At 37.7% G+C, this 21691-nt stretch overlaps 1 protein-coding gene across 2 annotated transcripts in view; it reads left to right on the forward strand.

Moving 5' to 3' along the window:
- The first annotated feature begins 8642 nt into the window (after positions 1-8642).
- Positions 8643-21691, forward strand: part of musk (muscle, skeletal, receptor tyrosine kinase) — a 53108-nt gene continuing 40059 nt past the window's right edge. For both annotated transcript variants that reach the window (XM_079804524.1, XM_079804523.1), the window contains exon 1: positions 8643-8857. In XM_079804524.1, coding sequence (XP_079660650.1) covers positions 8785-8857 — 73 coding nt within the window. In that variant the 5' untranslated portion in view covers positions 8643-8784. The remainder of the gene's footprint in view (positions 8858-21691) is intronic.

Genomic DNA, 21691 nt, shown 5'->3' on the forward strand with positions numbered 1-21691 from the left:
AACTTTACATTTGAATTAATCTTGACTTTAAATTTGCCTTTGCCCGTTTGTAAAAGTGCCAATATAAACTTGTGTGTGTGTGTGTGTGTGTGTGTGCGCAGCTAAAATGTGCTAACTTCTGATATATAATACAAATAGACACTCCCAAAAGCTGCAATATTCTGAAAGAATGACAAAACACAAGTGCACTTTGACCCTCAACCTTTGTCCAGCCTTTTAAAGACCCATCAACAACTCCACACTATTTCAAAATATTGCACAGAGGTTTGCAATATACCACATTTTGAAATCTCCTTTTCACATATTCACCATGCTTTTGCTTTAGCCATGCATTTTAATCATTAGAAAGTTGCTACATTACATAACATTTAAACTGCAATTGCTTCACTCACACACACACACACACACACACACATACATACACAGCTGCTAAAATGTACAAAGTAAAAACAGCGGTTGAATTTCATGCCTACATTACAGATTGGGATACCTTTTGAAATATATCGGTTTGCTAAATAGGAACGTGCCATTACTGAAATCTCTTCTCTAACTGTACAGGAGAGGGCAGTATAACTTAAGTGACACGAAGACCTATGGAAATTAAGGCACTGAGTTGGCGTGCTGTTTTCAGCCTTTCAGTGGATTTACAGCTGAATTCATAGATAGGCCTATATAGATTTGGGCCTTTTGAAAGGTAAGTTTGAATTCAGACTGCAGCATAGTTCTGCATCACCCTTACTGTATTGCAGAATGCTTGTTGTGCGATCATTGTAATACCTCAATGTCTGCCAAAACTCTGGGTGACACTGTTAGGGTTACGAAAGGAAGATCCGAGGAATCGCAGCTGTCTTCAGCCTCTCGTGTTAACTTTACCATTACAATAGACCATTTCATGAACCTCAGTAGTACATACTGTTCCAAAGATTGGGTTCATTAAGTTTTTTTTTAATTAAAAGTCTTTTTTATTAAACAAAGATGCATTAAGCTGATCAAATGTTCTTTTTAACAAACTGCTAATTCTTTCCACAAAATTATAAAGTAGCACAACGGTTTTCAATATTGATAATAATACATGTTTCTTGAGCATCAAATCAGAATATTAGAATGATTTCTGAAGGATCATGTGACACTGAAGACTTGTAAAGAGGCTGAATATATATATATATCCAGGAGACTCGGAGCGGGCAGGAGAGCTGGAGCGGATTCCAGGAGACTTGGAGTGGGCACCTGGAGACTAGGAGCTGGCTCACGGAGAACTGGCACTGCGGGTTCGCTCCAAAAGTCTATAAGCCAGCGCTCCTGTGGCTCTGGCGAGATTGCGGCCATCTCGGCCGGAATCGAGGGCTTAGCGGTGGCCCTCCACCTCGGCCGTTTGGGCTGGCAGGACCACACAGGAAGGCACACTGGAGGGACAGGTGGAGGAAACTGGCTGTGGGTGAACTGACAAGGCCGTGTGTTTTTCTGAGGGGACTGGACGAGGACACTTCCTTTCTTGAAACTCCTCAATGACAGACTCAGAACAATTTAGAAATAGAATCAGATTAATGGATTCGACTAGGGAAAAGGAACAGGCAGGTTCAATGTATTGGATAGTGTCCTTGTCCAGACCCATCAGAAAAAAAAGCGTTTAATGGAGCGTCTGGCCAGTTCACCAAACTAGATAGCTCAGTGAATTCCTCCACATGCCTCTCCAGCGGGCGGCCATCCTGGCGAAGCCCACACAGGCGATCCACCGCCATCGTGTCTCTCTCAGGGAACCCGGGAGAGAGCAGAAAGGAGAAAAATCCCCATCTTATCAGAGAAGTCCTGGCAGTTTGGTCCGTTGTTCTGTTTCAATGGTGTGGTGCAGCAGAGAAGAGGAGATCCAGGGCTTCCACAAAGATGGCGTTTTATTAACAAACTGAATATAGACACATACACATGTAGTATAACATTTGACAACGGACAAGGAGTGCAGAGAGTGAGTACAATATACAGGAGTGCTAGATGACGAGGACCAGGTGCAGGGAATCCGGGGAGAAAGATGATGTTCAGGTGTGAGACAGGGAGGATCATGGGAAATGGAGTCCGGGACAGGTGTGGATTGTAACAATATATGTATATATTAGGGATGCAACAATACAGTTAGTCCACGGTTCAATACATACCTCGGTTTTTAACCACGGTTTTCGGTTCGGTTCGGTTCTGATGGCTTGTCACATCAGTTTTTCTCTATTCTATTTTAAGCGACAGAAACAGCAAGAGGTTAAGGAGAAAAAATACTATTTTTTAAATTTCTTTATTTTCTTTCTTTATTTTACTTAAAAGAATTGAAAAACCTTACTTAAACTTAAAACTTTACTTAAAAACCCTTGTACACATTCCTAGTGTATTGTAAAATATACAATAAATACATATAAAGATTTACACCGGCAGCTCAGAGCAGTACAGCAGCATTTAAGTATGAAGTCAAATGAATAAATGTAAAATTAAAACACTACATAGACTTCATTATAAAATATACATGATTCTTATTAAAGCTACTGTATTAAAGTTTTTCAGTCAAGAGCATTGAGTGATTTTCTCTTTGTCTTTTGTTGTTGTATTAACATTAAAGGGATAGTTCACTCAAAAATGAAAATTCTGTCATCAAGAAATGAATATAGGTTTGGAACAATATTAGAGTGAGTAAATAATGACATAATTTTAGAGGTGAACTGTCCCTTTAAGGACAGCGTGTTCACGTGTTCAACTGTCCCTTTAAGGACAGCTGTGCTGTTGTCAATTTAAGACCTCTACACATCTAATCTACAGACACACGCCAATTTTACTTTCACTTTAGACATAACCTACTGTGTTTATGTAAACCTTGTGTGTATTTGACAGTATTAGCGAAATAAGACTACTTAGTCCAGTAATCGCTTGTTTGACAGGCGTTTAGTGCGCGCGCTTGGAAAAGCGCATGTTTAACCGGCAAGGCTGTAAAACGCATGCAAATAATGAGCTTTCTTGATTGTGAATAACTATAGTGTTCCGTGAGTGTAACTCCACCACTAACGTGTGATGTGAATGTATGTCGCGTGGTTCAGTATATTGGGATGGAGTCAAATTATAGAATTTGTAGAAAAATAATTAATTAAATGCAAAACCGAAAAACCGCAATTCACAAGCGCGTATTGAACCGTGAAGGCCGTACCGAACGGTTCAATATTATATTGAGAATTGTGGCATCCCTAGTATATATATATACATATACATACACCTAGTTAGTACAGAGTTGGAGTTCGGAAGCTCACTTTGTTTTCAGAGCTTTAATTCATGGCAGAGATTCAACAAGATGCTAGAAACATTGTCAAGGTGCACAGAGATTTTGGTCCATATTGACATGAGAGCGTCATGCAGTTCCGGCAGATTTGTCTTTTGCACATCCATGATGCAAATCTTCCGTTCCAGCACATCCCAAAGCTGCTCGATTGGATTTAGATCTGGTGACTGTGGAGGCCATTTGAGTTTAGTGAACTCACCGTCATGTTCAAGAAACCAGTTTAAGTTGATTTGAGCTTTGTGACATGATGCATTATCCTACTGGAAGTAGCCATCAGAAGATGGTCCACTGTGGTCATAAAGGGATGGACATGATCTGTAACAATATTTAGGTAGGCTGTAGCTGTGGTATTTAAACAATGCTCAGTTGGTACTAAGGGGCCCAAACTGTGCCAAGAATAGAATATCCATCATACCATTACACCAGCACCAGCCTGAACCGCTGATACAAGGCAGGATGGATCCAAGCTTTCATGATGTTCATGCTAATATCTGACTCTACACATCTGAATGTTGCAGCAGAAATCAACACTAATCAGACCAGGCAACACATTTACAATTATCTATTGTCAAATCATGTGAATTGTAGCCTCAGTTTGCTGTTCTCAGCTGACAGGAGTGGCACCGGTGTGATTTTCTGCTGCTGTCACCCATCTGCTTCAAGGTTTGGCATGTTGTGCATTCAGAGATGCTCTTCTGCAGAACTCGGACGTAGCGAGTGGTTATTTGAGTTACTGTTGCCTTTCGATCAGCTCATTCACCTCTGACCTCTGGCATCAACAAGTCATTTTCTTCCACAGAACTGCTGCTCACTGGATATTTTCTCTTTTTCCCAGTAGATCAGCAGTTTCTGAAATACTCAGACCAGCCCGTCTGGCACCAACAACCATGCCATGTTCAAAGTCACTTATAGGACACATTTACGCTGCAGGTTTCCAATTTGTTGACTATATCCATTTTTGATGAACAGCTTACATCTTATTTTAAAAGTGACCCATATCCGATATCTGCATTTACACTATACACTTGGTGAAACAATTCAAGGTAGACATACTGACCACTGGGCGGTGCCTTTGTCCTTAATTGCGGCATTTAAAAAAGAGTCATGAGATCGCGGTTGGTGTCCGCCTATGTTGTACGTCATTTGTCACCATTGTTTTTTCAATTAAGTATGACTCGCATTGACAGAAATATCCAATCTGTCCACTTACATGGCAGACGCAAATGCACATATCCAATTCATATGAGATATATTTCCACATATAAATGAGGCCTGAAACCAGTCTGAGAATATCGGATACCATGTACTTTTTTCCTGTGTACACATTCATGGGTCATCTGATCCATGTGCCACATGGCAGAAAAACAAATCAGAATTGGGTCACTTGTATAATGTAATATAAATGCAGCTTTTAATCACCTTTCTTCCACATTCTGATGCTCATTTTGAACTTGACCATGTCTACAAGCCTAAATGCATTGAGTTGCTGCCATGTGGTTAGATACTTGCGTTATTGAGCAGTTGAACAGGTGTACCTAATAAAGTGGCCAGTGTGTGACAGGCTGCATCCAAAATTGCATACTTCCCTACTATATATTAGGTGAAAAACAGTACATTTACATTTAGTCATTTAGCAGACGCTTTTATCCAAAGCGACTTACAAATGAGGGCAATAGAAGCAACTAGAGCAGTCAAGGGCAACAATATGCAAGTGCTGTAACAAGTCTCAGTTAATCTAGCACAGAACAGAATTTTTTTTATATTTTTTTTTATAAATTAGACAGACAGACAATGAATAGAATGATAAGTGCTATTTTTGATTGGTCAGGTGTTGCTGGAAAAGATGTGTCTTTAGACGTTTTTTGAAAATGGCTACAGACTCGGCCGCACAAATTGAGATAGGCAGGTCATTCCACCAGGTGGGAACGGTCCAGAAAAAGGTCTGTGAGAGCGATTTCATGCCTCTCTGGTATGGCACCACAAGGCGTCATTCACTGGCAGAACGTAAGTTCCTGGAGGGTGTGAAAGTCTGAACAAGCGAGTTTAGGTATATTGGTGCAGAGCCAATGGTTGCTTTGAAGGCGAGCACCAGTGCCTTGAATTTAATGTATGTGACAAAAGAAGTATGTCCGAATTCACAGTACTCATAAAAGAGTAGGCAAAAAGTACTGCGATGACCTAATATTTCCTGTGACATTCTGAAGTGTGCATACGATGGACACTTTACTATAGAGAAGTGATAATGACAACATGGCAAATGTAGTACTTCCGGATTACATTCATACTACACACACTCGTACTATATAGAACATACTTTTTTAGTGAGGTAATTATTCAAAAGAAGTACCTACTCAAGAGAGTATGCAATTTTGGATGCAGCCTTAGCGTATTAAAGAGAGAGAGAGAGATGAGACAATCCATGGCTGAATATGAAATCGCCCTCTAAACCCTAAATCACTATTCCCTACGTTATGCCACTAATACTTGAAGGAGTGAATGAAAACAAGTGAGTGAATCGTTATTGCTGTGCAATGTGGGATAGAATGAGTGCACTCGATAATGTCGACTATGGTTTCAGACACCACTACAAATGGCTGTCCCTTCAAATAAGGCCATAGGGCGGTTTTGGATTCAGCCCACGTAAACTAAAAGGTTATAACCACTGAAACTACAAGAAATAATTGTAATACATTTTGCATGTGCCTGAAGGAAAAAAGGTGTACATTCTCTTCATTTTGGCAGAACCGACTGAATTAAGGTCCAATCCATTTTCTACCCCTTAGCCCTTCCCTTTCCCCTACCCCTTCGTTTTGCACGTTCACGTGAAGAGGTAGGGGTGTCTCGATTATCTTTTGGCTGGAGTGGTAGGGGTAAGGGGAAGGGCCAGATAGCCCTACAAACGAAGATTTTTCAGGACCACACTTCGAACAAAGCGGTATGAGGAGTTTCCCTCCACCGACTACCGTGCTGCTAGAATGTGTGTATGTTGCCACTGGGGATAATTTCTCTGTTGCTTGCTAAGCGCACTATTTGAGTGATTTGAACATATTAATAATAGTTTAAAAATATACTGTATATATATATACACTCACCTAAAGGATTTTTAGAAACACCATACTAATATTGTGTTTGACCCCCTTTCGCCATCAGAACTGCCTTAATTCTACGTGGCATTGATTCAACAAGGTGCTGAAAGCATTCTTTAGAAATGTTGGCCCATATTGATAGGATAGCATCTTGCAGTTGATGGAGATTTGTGGGATGCACATCCAGGGCACGAAGCTCCCGTTCCACCACATCCCAAAGATGCTCTATTGGGTTGAGATCTGGTGACTGTGGGGGCCATTTTAGTACAGTGAACTCATTGTCATGTTCAAGAAACCAATTTGAAATGATTCGAGCTTTGTGACATGGTGCATTATCCTGCTGGAAGTAGCCATCAGAGGATGGGTACATGGTGGTCATAAAGGGATGGACATGGTCAGAAACAATGCTCAGGTAGGCCGTGGCATTTAAACAATGCCCAATTGGCACTAAGGGGCCTAAAGTGTGCCAATAAACATCCCCCACACCACTACACCACCACCACCAGCCTGCACAGTGGTAAAAAGGCATGATGGATCCATGTTCTCATTCTGTTTACGCCAAATTCTGACTCTACCATCTGAATATCTCAACAGAATTCGAGACTCATCAGACCAGGCAACATTTTTCCAGTCTTCAACTGTCCAATTTTGGTGAGCTTGTGCAAATTGTAGCCTCTTTTTCCTATTTGTAGTGGAGATGAGTGGTACCCGGTGGGGTCTTCTGCTGTTGTAGCCCATCCGCCTCAAGGTTGTGCGTGTTGTGGCTTCACAAATGCTTTGCTGCATACCTCGGTTGTAACGAGTGGTTATTTCAGTCAAGGCATTATTAAGAACTTTATCGCAGCACCATAGTAGATAACAAAACCATATAGGTACCTGCCGGCTCGGATCAGCACGGAATGGAACGGTTAATAAACAAAGAGAACAGTTTGTCCTGATGGAAAAGCGGCTTCACTAGTCTTGTATGTTCTGTATCATCTTAGGAAACTCTGGCTCATACGTTTTTGAACTGAAAACGAGCGCCATTTTATTAAGTCCATAGTCAAAATACAACGGAAAACTCTGTTGGGAGTAAGTAATGTGTTAAACGTGTTCGCTCCTAATTTCTGTTAGATATATGCACTTCATTGCTGTTCATACTGGTTAAATGTTACAGGACACTAATAAAAGAAATGGGGTATGATGACCTGTGATGACGTGTAATGGTATAGTAGTGGAGTCCCATTTCTTAGGGGAATATTTTCACCCCTATGCCTTGGCACTCTGTTTCAAGGGGCAAGGGGAACAGGTAGGGGTAGGTGTAGGGGTAGGGGAAGGTGAAGGGGTATAAAATAGAATTGGGCTTGGGCCTAAGTCAGCAGTCAAAGACTGTTATCTTTTCTAATAAAATAAAGACTCAATGATGCATGTACTTTCAGGACATTCTAAGTCCTATGTATAAAAAAAAAAGTCAAAACAAACGGCACTTCAGAAGTGATAATTATCAGATTTCTCTGCACATTGTGCATTGTGCGCACTCAGAATAACATTTTCTTATCCAAATAACCGTAAAAGGCAAAAGTGCAGAGGATGGGGACATAAACAGTCACTTTGGGAAATATCACTCTCCAGCTTAAAATAAATCAGTACATACGGGCCAGTGAGCAACAGGTGGGTCCTTCCATACAAAGGCGACTTGAATGCAAAGGCTGTGCCTGTCATGCTATTGCTATGAGTGAGGGAGGGCAGGCGTGCGTGCGTGCGTTTCTGAGTGCCATCCAAGTCACATAGAGAAATGCATAACTTTGTACACTGGCTTTCAAAAAATATGATTTATCAGTTAAAGTGGATTCACAGTCCAAAAGGAATTGTGTGAAATTTGCAAATACCACTAACACATGTCTAGTTACTAAACCTCTAAAGTGAAGTGAAGCATTTTTAAGAAATATTATGTTAGCCTATTTATTATGCAGCGTAGATTCTAAACTGAATGCCGCTATAGTGATTATTAGCGCAGACACTGTGATTTATTCCCTACAATGTAATTCATGCCATGAATCATCATTGTTCATGCTAAATCATATGAGCTCTGAATTTTGGCAGCAGGCTACAACATGTTCCCTTAAAAATGGCATTATTGGTATTTTCTGGGTACTTTCTGTACCTCGTCCCCCTCATATCACTGTAAGCATATCCAGCAGCTGGCCCTGTCTATCTTCAGCTAACCGCACGAGCACAGTGACTCAAACAGATCGCAGGCCTGCCTGCAGCACACACACTCTCACACAAACACACACACACACACACACACACACACACACTGTACTATCTGCAGGGACTTCATTTCACAGCTTTGAAATGAGGCCGACAAATGGATTTTAAAGCTGATTCGAAACAGAACGTTCTAAGGTGAACATGAAGGTCCTCAAAAACATTCCGCTGTTACTCTTTCTGACATATTTCAGCCTGAGTGAAGGGATCCAGAGAGGTGAGTCACGGCTTCTCATTGTGAATAACTAACGTGTGTTGTGAAAGAATTAACCACATGGTGAACTATGGCAGTTTGTTTATTATTGAGAAATTAGGATTAAGGATCTGTTGAAGTGTGGACACAGCAGTGAAAATGTGAAAATGCTCACTGGAACATTCTCAAATCAAGCTGGATAAAGTTTTTTTTCTTCTTTCTTTTTTTTTATATGCGTATGTGTGTGTATATATATGTTAAATAAAATATGTTCTAACATGGAATGATTTGATTTTCTAAAATGACTTATTTTTTTACATTTTGAAAATCTATTTCGTATGGACACATACCTTGGCTATAATACAAGTTCATTTTGTAAACTGTTTATTGTCATACTAAATGAGGTATTTGTCACAATAGAACCACTATTAAACAGCCTATTATTAGGATTTTTTATGTTTTCTTGACACGACACAAACCAGCAAAATGCCCAGTAAAAAATACATGATCTGGTATGGAAGTAGTCATTGACAAAAACGTGATTTTCTCAGCTTTTTGTTCAAAATGTAGTTTTTTTCAATGTAACTTACCCATATTTAAGTGTTGATAAAAAATTAATGCATGAAGGGTTAGGAAAAGCAGGCTTTAAAAAAGCAGAGGATGTACTCTTTCTTCTATTATATGGTATGTTCAGATATTCATACAACAAAATATTTTCAAAAATTATCAAAAACAATGGTGGTGGCTGGCAACTTTTTTTTGAAACCCTGGCGGGTAAAGAGTTAACTACAACTTTTGCCTCGATAAACTCCTAATTTACTGCTTATTAAAGGGGTGGTAAAACACATTCTTTTGAAGGCTTGACTGTGTTTGTGGGGTGCACTGTAACATGTGTTCATGCTTCGTTTTAAAAACAATTGCCTTATTTTTCATATATTTGACCTTTATTCTACACTGCTCTGTCCCTCCTTGTAAAACGGTCTGATGCTTTCCGGGTTGTATGAAGTCAGTCCCTCAAAAATACGCAGTGGGCTCAGATTGGTTAGCTGGCCCAGTGTGTTGTGATTCGCTAACCGCCTAGTGCACGTCGGAAACGTCACGCCCCTTACCGCCCGAATCAGACCCAGAACATTTGAGTGAAGATGATCGAGCAGAACCTGTTCAGTCCTCGAGAGTAAAGACTGCGGATCTATAATGATCGCTACTGAATGGCACTTTAACTTTTGTATTTTTAGAACGATTATAGCCAAATATCTGTCGCAAGAACTAACCCAAAACGAACACTAAGCACTGGCTTTAACTAGTAAGTTAGCCAAATCACACACAGAAGCATGTTTAGCAGGCCTGTAGATAAACAATACATAAAAGCTCTAATCAAAGAATCATTTACACTAATGCCAGGTTCGCTGTTGAGATTTTAACGTTAGTGTTTGTAACGTTAGGTGTTCATCGGATAACGTTAAGTATCAATGAGCATTTAACAGACTGGTTTGCAGAACAGCGTTGTCATCTGTTTACTTCCTTGCTACAACCTATTACAGGAAAACACATCGATGAAAAATAAATCAGACTTACAGGTTGTGGCCCGTAAACAGCTTCTGTTTGTAAATCCAGCTTTCAGGACAAGCCGTTGTGCATATCCTGTATTGAACTCGCGAAGTTTGTGGAAGATTGTGTTGTCCTCCGTGAAATGTGCAGCGCGCGCATCGTGCATCCACGCACCGGCAGTGTTTTTTTCACGCAGCTGACGTTGTGCAAATCTGGCATTGAAATCGCGAAGACGGTGGATGTTTTCCTCTGTTAGATGTGCTTAGATGTTAGATCTCCTCTGCAGGGAGCCCTGCGCGCGCCTGATTCCCCGCTGACTCAAACACACGTGCATATAACATGCTGTATGTTAAACGCTCTGCAACGCACCCCCGTCCCAAGGAAGGCTGAACAGAGCAAGTACCCCAGACCTGCAATCCGGATGAAAATAACAGCGTTTCCTTGGCATCGCGGCAACAACACTCCAGCCTAACTAACGTTATACCACAACAGTGCCGCGATACAAAATGGCCTCACCCCCCCCTTATTTATTATTCTCGGAGGAGGGGTTTATGTAAATATTGAGCCTGTTGATGTCACCAACCCTGGAGGAATGTGTGTAGTCGCCTACTGGCCGTTTGCTGTAGTTCTTAGAAACTGATTTCTTTAAAAGCAAATATCTCCCTTTGCTTTAAACTTTGAACGTTGTAACTTTGCAGATGTTGTTTATGCTCAAGCAGCAACATTACACGTTAGCTAAAGTTAGAATAGTGAAATTGTGGTTTACCACCCCTTTAATAGTTAGTAAGGTAGTTTTTGTAGCGTTTAAGTCTAGGTATTGGGCAGGATTAAAGGATGTAGAATAAGGCTATGGGTTAGTTCACCCAAAAATTAAAATTCTGTCATTAATTACTTACCCTCATGTCATTCGACACCCGTAAGACCTCCATTGGCACAATGCACTGTACACTCTCAAGACCCATAAAAGGTACTAAAGACGTCGTTACAAAGTCCATCTCACTACAGTGGTTCTACAATAACTTTATGAAGCGACGAGAATAGTTTTTGTGCGCAAAAAACCCCCTAAATAACGACTTATATAGTGATGACCAATTTCAAAACAATGCATCATGAAGCTTCGAAGCGTTATGAATCAGTGAGTCGAATCATGATTCGGATCGCGTGTCAAACCGCCAAACTGCGGAAATCACGTGACTTTGGCGATCCAAACCGCTGAATCGACTCACTGATTCATAACGCTTCGAAGCTTCATGATGCTGTGTTCTAGTATCTATTAACTAACAAGAAACTATGATTAATAAATTAGTAAGTAATAGTGCTTAGTCGAATGTGGTAGTTCACTATTAGCTAATCAATAACTACTATTTTTTTCATACCTCCCAGAGGACTACTACTATATACAGGTTCATAATTAATGTGAATAATGCATAATGTATAATTAATTCTAAAGTGAAGATCATGGTTACCCACTAGTAATGACTCAAGTGTTACTATATCCTTCAGAAGGAACTAAAGTGAAAAACATAATAACTCTCATTACTGAAATCATTGCAAACTTTTGAGGTTTTTGTAAGGTTTTGGATAGAAGTGACTCAAGTGTTAATATAGGAACTACTAATTATTTGGATCAGTATTCTAAAGTCACAAGTAATTACTTAAGTGTCACTATCCAAAATCTTATAAAAACCTCAAAAGTGTTCAATGATTTCAGTAATTACTACAGTTTTATTATGTTTCGCTTTAGAATACTGATCCAAATAATTAGTAATTCCTTTAGAAGGATGTAGTAACACTTGATTCATTACTATGGGTTATATTTACCTTCACTTTAGAATTAATTATATATTATGCATTATTCATGTTAGTTATGAATCTGGATATAGTAGTTCTTAGTAGTCCTCTGGGAGTTATGAAAAAACAAAAGTAGTTATTGATTAGCTAATAGTAAACTACCTCATTCAACTGAACGTTATTACTTATTAATTCGTTAATCAGAGTTTCTTGTTAGTTAATAGTAGTAGAATGTCAATATTGCGTTACTCGTTTGTTCCTGTGTAGTTATTCATTAATGACGGAACAGTATTATAAAGTGGCCAAGAATTGAACCCTAATATGAAGTGTTCCCAAGCAATTTTCAACTTTTTTTAATAAGTTATACAATAATCAGCTTAATATAATTTAAGTTGAAATGACTTAAACATCCAAGTTGATTGTTCTTAAAAATTTAGCAGCAAATGTAGTTTACAGTGTGTGAAATGCACATAAACATCTATAAAGCATTACATCAAATATTTCATGCATGGCAATATTTACAGTAATGGACAAAGTGTCAAACGTTTGTTATGAAAGGATCTGTTTTTGACAGCAGCCACTGTGCCTTTGATGCAACATATGCTGCTGTATTAATAATAGCAGTATCAATGGCCATTCATAACAAATACTTTGTGTCATCATAGATTAAAGCAGAGGACGAAAGCTTCCAGCATGTTTGTTCCACAATATGCACACCATGTTCAAGCACTTCAAACCTTTCATTTTTAAATCAAGGAAAAGAAAAACAATTCTCACATTTTTCTTTGCACCCACAGTGAATAAACATTTATTATGGTTTTCCTGACCATTTGAGAGAAGCAATTACAGACCAGAATTGTAGAATAATTTACAGTGTTTTACAGTATCAATCTCAGAATCATTGACAGATGGGTTTTGATTTGTTATTATGATTTAAATTGTGAGGTCTGATTATAGCCTGAACTATAATCTTTGACATATGACTTTTGGAGAACCTTAAAGCATAGTTGTGACCTCAGAGTTTTGAACCTCAATGTCTTCCAACTGGAAATGTTTATGATGATTTTGGGTTCCAGATGGGGAAGATATACTGTACGCCAAAGGTTTATCTTAAGATACATTCATGCGGTTACTAATCGACATCTTAAAATAACTTATGAGGTCATAAGTAAGGCATGGTTTTGGACAGCATGCTAAAAATCAATCGTTCTACTAAGAGCAAACACAATGACACAGTGGAATGATTTGTAGAATTTGTTGGAAAAATATTGATTGAGATTGTTTGAGTATGGCATTGCTGAGGTAATGTATTGGATGCATATGGAAGGCTATGCTTGAGAGATATGGAATGTGTACTTCATATAGCCAGAAACACAGTGGTGAAAATTTTATATTCTTCCAATCCAACATATATCAGAAGTTGCAGTATCATTTGTGCACACAAGTGCTTCAAATTCACCAAAAATGACTTTATAGAAAGTATACTCTGACTTTCTAAAGTAATGGTTCTCCATAGATGGGTCGCGACTAGGGATAAGAATCATAACAATTTCATTAACAATTTTTTAGTACTTGAAGAATAATTGATAACTAAAACATAACAAATATACTACACCAAACCAGTGGTAATAATACCATTTATTATGACAAAACTCTTATTTGTAAATGTCGACCCAGGACGAGCTATAGGGCTGGGAAGCTTTGGGGGTGTTGATGGTCTCGATCTACTCCATTTGTGTTTTGATCATCTTTCTGAATCCACTTCAGATGTAGTCTTTGGCAAAAACAAGATTTTCTCAGTTTTTTGTTACATTTTTTTTAATGAAACCACATTCAAGTGTTGATAAAAAAGAAGCCATGCAGCTTTTTTTAAGCAGATGTTATGTTATTTATTTTGTTATATTCTATGTTCAGATATTCACACAACAAAATATTCTGGTTGCCATGAAAATTTTGTGAAAATTATCAAAAATGCTGGCAGGGAAAGAGTTAACACGAGCCTTAAAGGAATAGTTCACCCAAAAATGGAAATTCTGTCATTTACGCTCTTGTTGTTCCAAACTTCTTTCTTCTGCTGAAAAGCAGCTTTCTGTTGGTCAAAGCAGAACATTTGTGTGGGGAATCTTTAACCCTCATGTGAAATCATGTGGATTCCTATTGAAATTACTGAATTTCACTGCCAAAAAATCTTTTTGAGCAATTCAATAGAAAATGCAGAGGAAAATTAATTTGACACTGCAATAGAAATATGGGGCCAACTTTATATTAAGTGTCTTTTATACTAACATTTAAATTAAGCATTTGATACAATGTTCTTTTTGTGTACGTAGTGTACATGCTTTTGCATTTTACTGCAAAATTATATCTACATCTGCAATTAATTTCTACATCTGTAATTAATTTCTTTTAACAAACAGAATGGTTCTAAATTCCCCTTAATGGTTCTAAATTCCCACAATCAAGACCCAAAAATAGTTGGTCTGTTCTGAACGCAATTAATAAAATAAACAATTTAACATGGAATTTTACATAGTTGGATACATTGTCTAAAAAGGGTAGAAGAAAACATTCCTCGTATATTTTTGTTGTTGACGTCAAAAGTTGCATCTAATCAAACTTTACAGTATTTTGGCAAAAATTCATCTGTTCCTTGGTACATTGACATGCATTCATCCTAACAAACCATGAACTATGAAAGGTTAAAGGAAATATGACCCAGCCTACATTAATTGTAGGTTACATTCGGTAGCCTCACCACTTAATGTCCATTTGGATCCTGGAGCAAAATCAGTTGAGAAACACTCCTATAAATCTCTCTCAATAGATGATGCCAAAATGGTAAGCGATCAGATGGTTAGGTATAAATTTGATATTGACGTACACACTACCTCAGTCAAATTAATAGCATCAGTAGCTGTTCCACACATCATCTGGCTGTCAATGTCCTGCGGAATGAAAATGAATGTTCCTCCTCACCCTTTGCATACAGTGTCTTTCTTGGTATCACACCAAATGTCATTCACACAGGAAGGTACTTGTGAAACAATACAATACTGGTGTACAATACTGGAAGCAGGAATTTAAAATGCGGCAAAAGTAACCAAGACTAACATTCATAGCACAAGGAATCCTTAAAGGAGATCAGTGTTGGCTGTAACTATAGTTTCTAAGTAATTAGTTACTGCAATTTAATCACTTTTCCCTTGAAAAGGTAAAGTAAGGGATTTATGCAATTTAATTTCTGATATTATTGTATAACAATTATACACTATATTTCCAAAAGTATTGGGACACTCCTCCAAATCATTGAATTCAGGTGTTCCATTTACTTCCATGGCTAAAACCAAGCACATAGGCATGCAGACTGCTTCTACAAACATTTGTGAAAGAATGGGATGCTCTCAGGAGTTCAGTGAACCACACAACGTTTGGAGGTCTGCAGCTATTGACTCTCCACAAAGTTGTTGACTTCTGCGCACAGTGTGCAGATTAGCTCAAGAACAGTGCGTAGAGAGCTTCAAGGAAGGGGTTTTCATGGCTGAGAAGCTGCATTCAAGCCTTGGCCCCTTATTTCCAGTGAAAGCAACTCTTAAAGGGTTAGTTCACCCAAAAATGAAAATTAATTACTTACCCTCATGTCGTTCGACTCCCATAAGACCTTTGTTCATCTTCGGAACACAAATTAAGATATATTTGTTGAAATCCGATGGCTCAGAAAGGCCTCCATTGGCAGGAATGTATTTTCTCACAAGACCTATAAAAGGCACTAAAGACGTCGTTACAAAGTCCATCTCACTACAGTGGTTCTACAATTTTATGAAGCAACGAGAATAGTTTTTGTGCACAAAATAAAAATAAAAACGACTTTATTCAACAGGTGCGTGTCTTCTGTCTAGGCCTCAGATGTGAACTCCACAACGACGCATGCGCGAGAATATGACGTAGAGCCGGCGTTCGAGCATTCAGGAAATGCACACTTTAGCCCCATTTTGACCACTACGCCAAGACATAAAGCACGGTCAATGTAGAATTCAACATTTCATTCATTTTTGGGTGAACTAACCCTTTAATGCTTCAGAATACCAAGTCATTTTGGACAATTTCATATTGCCAACTTTGTGGGAACAGTTTGGGTATGGCCCCTTCCTGTTCCAACATGACTGCACACCAGGGCACAAAGCAAGGTCCATAAAGACATGGATGAGTGAGTTTGATGTGGAGGAACTTGACTGGCCTGCACAGAGTCCTGATCTCAACCCGATAGAACACTTTTGGGATGAATTAGAGCGGAGACTGCAAGCCAGGCCTTCTCGTCCAACATCAGTGCCTGACCTCACAAATGCGCTTCTAGAAGAATGGTCAAAAATTGATAATTAATCACTTTTTAGAGTAACTTACCCAACACTAAAAGAGACATACTTATTATGCCCTTTCTCAATGTATTTATGTTTTTGGGCTCTACTAGAATAGGTTTTTTGTTTAAAAAACATTATTTCCCCACACATTGTTGCAGCACCTCTCTTCCCAGTCTGTCAGTAATGCGCTGTGTGTTTCCCAAAAGCAACTATGGTCACAAGTTTCATTGTTACATACAGAGTTCAACAGTTGCTGACATAGTAACAGCCCTGGGCCGGGTTTCCCAATAACTATGTATCTTAGCTCTAAAGAGCGTGTTCTACGAGCGAAGTTACGATCACTCGCAGCAATTCCACGTGCGTTTCCCAAAAATGTACTTAACATGAACGCGCGAGAACGCGCTCTAAGTGCTACTTAATAGTCGCTGTCCATTTGCGAAGTTCTGAAATATAACCTTATATGGAATCGTTTCCTCTGAACGTTTCACCTAATAATTGTCATCTGATGTGGATTAGCAATCAAAACACGTCTATATAAAGCAACTACCTTCAGGCTGAGGCAAAAAAAAAAACAAGAAAAAAAAAATAACAAGAAAAGATACCTTTAAAAAAGACGAAATAAATATCCTCATTTAATTCAGATGTGTATTTATAATTTTTTTTGTTTGTAACCTGCCCTCATAAAAAAATAAATAATAAAATCCAGTGATCATAAAGTCAGTTTCCACAATAATATTAAGCAGCAGAACTGTTTTTTTTAATCAACATTGATAATAATGAGAATATTAAAATAAAAAAAAATAATAAAAAAGTGTACAATAAAGTACAATCAAAACCTTATAGTATTATCACAATGCACTTGAATAAAGTTAAAGGTGTAATCTGCCGGTTGTCCTGTAGGTGACCTCATAACTCTGTCTTCTTACGATACACTTAGAGCTTTACGATTACTCCAGAGCACTCGTAGATCTACGATCATTTTCAAGTGCTACTTAAGTTACGATGCTTTTGGGAAACAGACCTTAATATTAAGATCACTCGTACGATCGTTTTTACGATCAATTTAGGCTTACGATGCTTTTGGGAAATGCAGCCCTGTTTAGTTTAGCTGTGATTGGTCAACCATTTGAGTGTCTTTGGAAATGCAACACCCCCTACAATAAACACAAGTTTCAACACACTACTAATGCAACTCAAACAGGCCTCAGCCCATTATTAATATTATATATTTTTTTCTTTTCGCACTGCTCTTTTATAAAAAAAAAAGGTCAACCAAAAAAATGCAGTGTGGTGTGCCTCGCGTTTTCAAACCTGAAAAATGTGTTCTGTCTGATCAGACCTTTTTCATGCTCAGACAGTAACATTACACAATAAAGAAAGATGAACATATAAAATAGCATAATAGGTCTCTTTGAAGACTTTCCCCAAACTGCTTATCATTAAAGAACAAGGTATACCTTGTAAAATTAGATTTTGCCATCATTCAAGTATCTTTTCCTGAAAGCAGTGTTCAGTATTTTATATATGGCCTCCAAAAAGTATTTGGACATTTGAGGCCCTTTCAAAAGTCTGAATGTCAGATAACAAATTATAAAAGCAATTGGCATCTGCAAACAAATTATGCTAGACCTTTTCTTAAATAGCTGAAAAAGTACTGAAGTAATCTGTTTACATCAAATTGGATAAGCAAAGAGGGAGGCTGTTACACAACCCTAAGAAGCATCTTAACATGAGCTGTTGCTAACAGGTCAGGGATGATGATGTCCTTGGAAGCTCCTGCGAGAAACAGGTGATATATCCGCTGATTCACACTTGGGAAATTGGCAGGTTGTGTTCCTGCGGAGTGCTAATGCATCCCCGTGAGAAAACGCAGCCGGCAGCAAACGAGGTTTGCACAGTCATGGTGTAAATTAATAAAGCTCCAGCTTCACCACTCATCTGCATACTAGAGAAAAAGCCTTAAAAAGACAATAACTTTGTATTCCCTCCTGGAAAAGAAGAAGAAGCTTGAACCAAACTAAAGTGCTCAGCTGGTCTGTCAAAATGGTTTTAGAGGAGTTGTGTTCAGTTGTCAGCATTCATAACTGGGAGGCCAGCAGGCCGACTTGTTTAATCCTTGTTTTGCTAGTTAGTTATGCCCTGTTAGCTCTTGCTGGTATGACGTAACTACACCGTCTGGTTCACAAAAAAAAAATTCTGATGAAAATTCAGTGAAATGTTCCATGACAGTAACACTTTATTCTGATGGTCCACTTTAGATGTTCTACCAACTATAAGTACGTTTGCAACTGTGTTTTTATGTCAACTATCAGTCATTAGAGCAAGGGGTTTTCAAACGAGAGTCACGAGACTTAAAAAATGGGTCACCAGGATGAAGGAAAATCGACTTACTTTAAAAATGAAAAAATAACATTTGTTTACACAAAATCATAGTCCATATGCCTACAAAAAAGGAATAAATACATTAAATATATTTGCCTTAAATATTTAACTGATTAACAAAAAGAAAGAAAAAACGAGTGACAGTTCCTGCTGAGTTTGGTTCATTTTTTTCAAACAAGTTCACGGAAAGGAAACCCAGACGACAGAAAGGACATATTGTTTTCTTTATTTTACAATAGCACAATGTAAACACTTTGCAATTTTGAATGATGTCCTACTCATTATTATCTGTATGACCAAAATTACAGAGTGTTTTATGTTTCCTCTTTTCGATCGCGCCGGCGCCTCACGTGCACACAAAACATATTCCAGCATTGCCAAATTGACATCACAGCCTATTCATTATAAAATAAAATAGTCAACCTAACATATACGAATAAAATAGTCAGTTTTAGTTTATAGTCAATAGTTTAAATAGTCAGTAGGCTACAATTTGTGCCATTTAGTGTGAGCGCCACCTCTCCGCTGTGGTTTTCTAAGCACATTTTTGCGTATGTGAGGATGCTTTTTTCCGTCAATATTGGGACGCGAGTGAAGTGCAAAGCCTATAATAAATAATGGTTTAGCATCCAAATACATCGCAAATATGGAAACATTTGGATTTGAATAACCTAACGCTGGTTACTTTCAGTTTCTCAATAAATAATTTCATTTTGGCTTGTTAACTTTCATTCTTGTTATATTATGAATACCACTAAATTTACAGGATTTGTGGAGTGAGGGGAGCTAAAATGGCCTATTGCTGTGTTTTTAGTGTTTATAATGTTTGTAGTAGGCTACATGATAATATTTAGCTTTATTTACCGGTATTATTTCTGAATGCAATTAAACGACTTATGCGTGACTTAGGCTACCTGTTTTTTTCCTCTCTCTCAAAAACATAAAAAAATATGTATATTTCTAGTGTATATTTAAGAAATAAACAATTCTTGTTGTTTAACGGTTAACCAAAATACCCATACGTAGCTAGATCAAATTAGTGCAGAATCAACTTTGCCTTGCGAACGCATCAAAGATCAAAGGCTGTTTGAATGTAAATGGTTGTAGGCCTATAGATGGGTCGCGACAATTAAAAAAACAAAAAAAAAGAGGGTCGCTCTTAAAAAAGTTTGAAAACCACTGCATTAGAGTATTAGTAGACTGCCTGCTTTATATCTGCTAACACTTTTTGATGTTCCCCAACAGACATTCTACAGACTATAAGTAATTTTGCAACTACACATTAATTTATTCCACTTAGCCAAACATTAAAACCTAACCCCAGCCTAACAGTCTACGAACAGTCTACTAATACTGAGAGTTAGCTGACATGTTGCATAGTTATTAATAGTTAGTAGAATGTCTAAAGTGGATCATCGAAATTAAAGTGTAACCAACTAACACAACTAGCACAAAAGCGGTATTTTTAACTAAAACTATTAAAAATCATTATTTCAATTGTTATTTGAAATAAAAGCTGAAATAAAAATATCAGATTAGAAACTACAAATGTTATTTTGGCAACTAACTGAAATAATTTTAAATTGAAGTAGCCTGATAAAATTACTCAAATTAATTAAACGAAAAAAAAAAATAAAAAATCAAGCTGAAAATAAATATTAAAAAAGAAATAATAAAAATGACTAAAACACTAAAACACTAAAACGTACACTAAAATTAAAAGGTTACCTAAAAATGTGAAATGTTGTCTTGGCAAGTCTCTGAAATAAATATGTTTACATTATTATGACTAAAAGTTCAACTAAAATTAAAATGAAAACAAAATATAAAAGCTAATTAAAATATGAATACACACTATAATAGTATATAAATAATACTAAAAAAACACTGAAGTGCAGGGACAACAACAGAAGTTTGCACATTATCTTTCTTGCTAATAATATTACAAAGCTGAAATTAGCACAAGCGTCATACTGTATGTGACATGTGAACCAGTGATAATTACATTAGTGAGCACAGTATAGTGCATCCATTTTGGTCCATTTTCTAAATGTGAGAGGAGCTTATGACCTAGAAAGGGAAGATTTGGACTAATACAGGGTTTTTTGTTTTGTTTTGCAGTGCTTTTTATCTTGTCACATTTCCCTTTGAAGAAACTAATCTTTGCAGACAATTATAACAAATCAAGTGTGATTGCAAAAGAAATGAGAAGACGAGGACTTCCTGGAGTTGATGTGGCTTGACATAACAGTGCCAGACTAAACAATAAAACGCCAGCTAAAACATTTATTACAAGACAGACAGATGGGAAAGTACAACAAACTGACCTTGAATTTTATAGTGGATGTTTAATGCTGTTTTAATGACTCTTAACACAAATATTATGCAACATTAAGAGCAAACATTTCAGAATTAAAACAGCGATACCCAGAGGCATACATTTCAAGTTTATGGAAAAAGGCTTTAACGATGTCTTAGAATAATAGTAAAAGGCTGGTCTTGCTGTAATTAAAATTAGACTAAATGTTACTCTGTGCACCTAAAATTAATGTAAAATTCATATACACAACCATTGGTTCTGTTCCAAAACCTGAGCTGTCTAGTTGCATAAATAGGCAGCATAAAATGAAATAGAACCTTATCGGTGACTACATACCACCCTACATAGGCCACAACTCCATGTGACAAAGTACTACTCATGAAGAGACTTGACACAACTATTTTTTTTCTGGTGTTAGCATGTTGCTAAGCTGACAACACAGGACTCATAAACATAAAAAAT

Source organism: Gobio gobio, assembly GCF_949357685.1.
Source record: "Gobio gobio genome assembly, chromosome: 22".
Lineage (NCBI taxonomy): Eukaryota > Metazoa > Chordata > Actinopteri > Cypriniformes > Gobionidae > Gobio > Gobio gobio.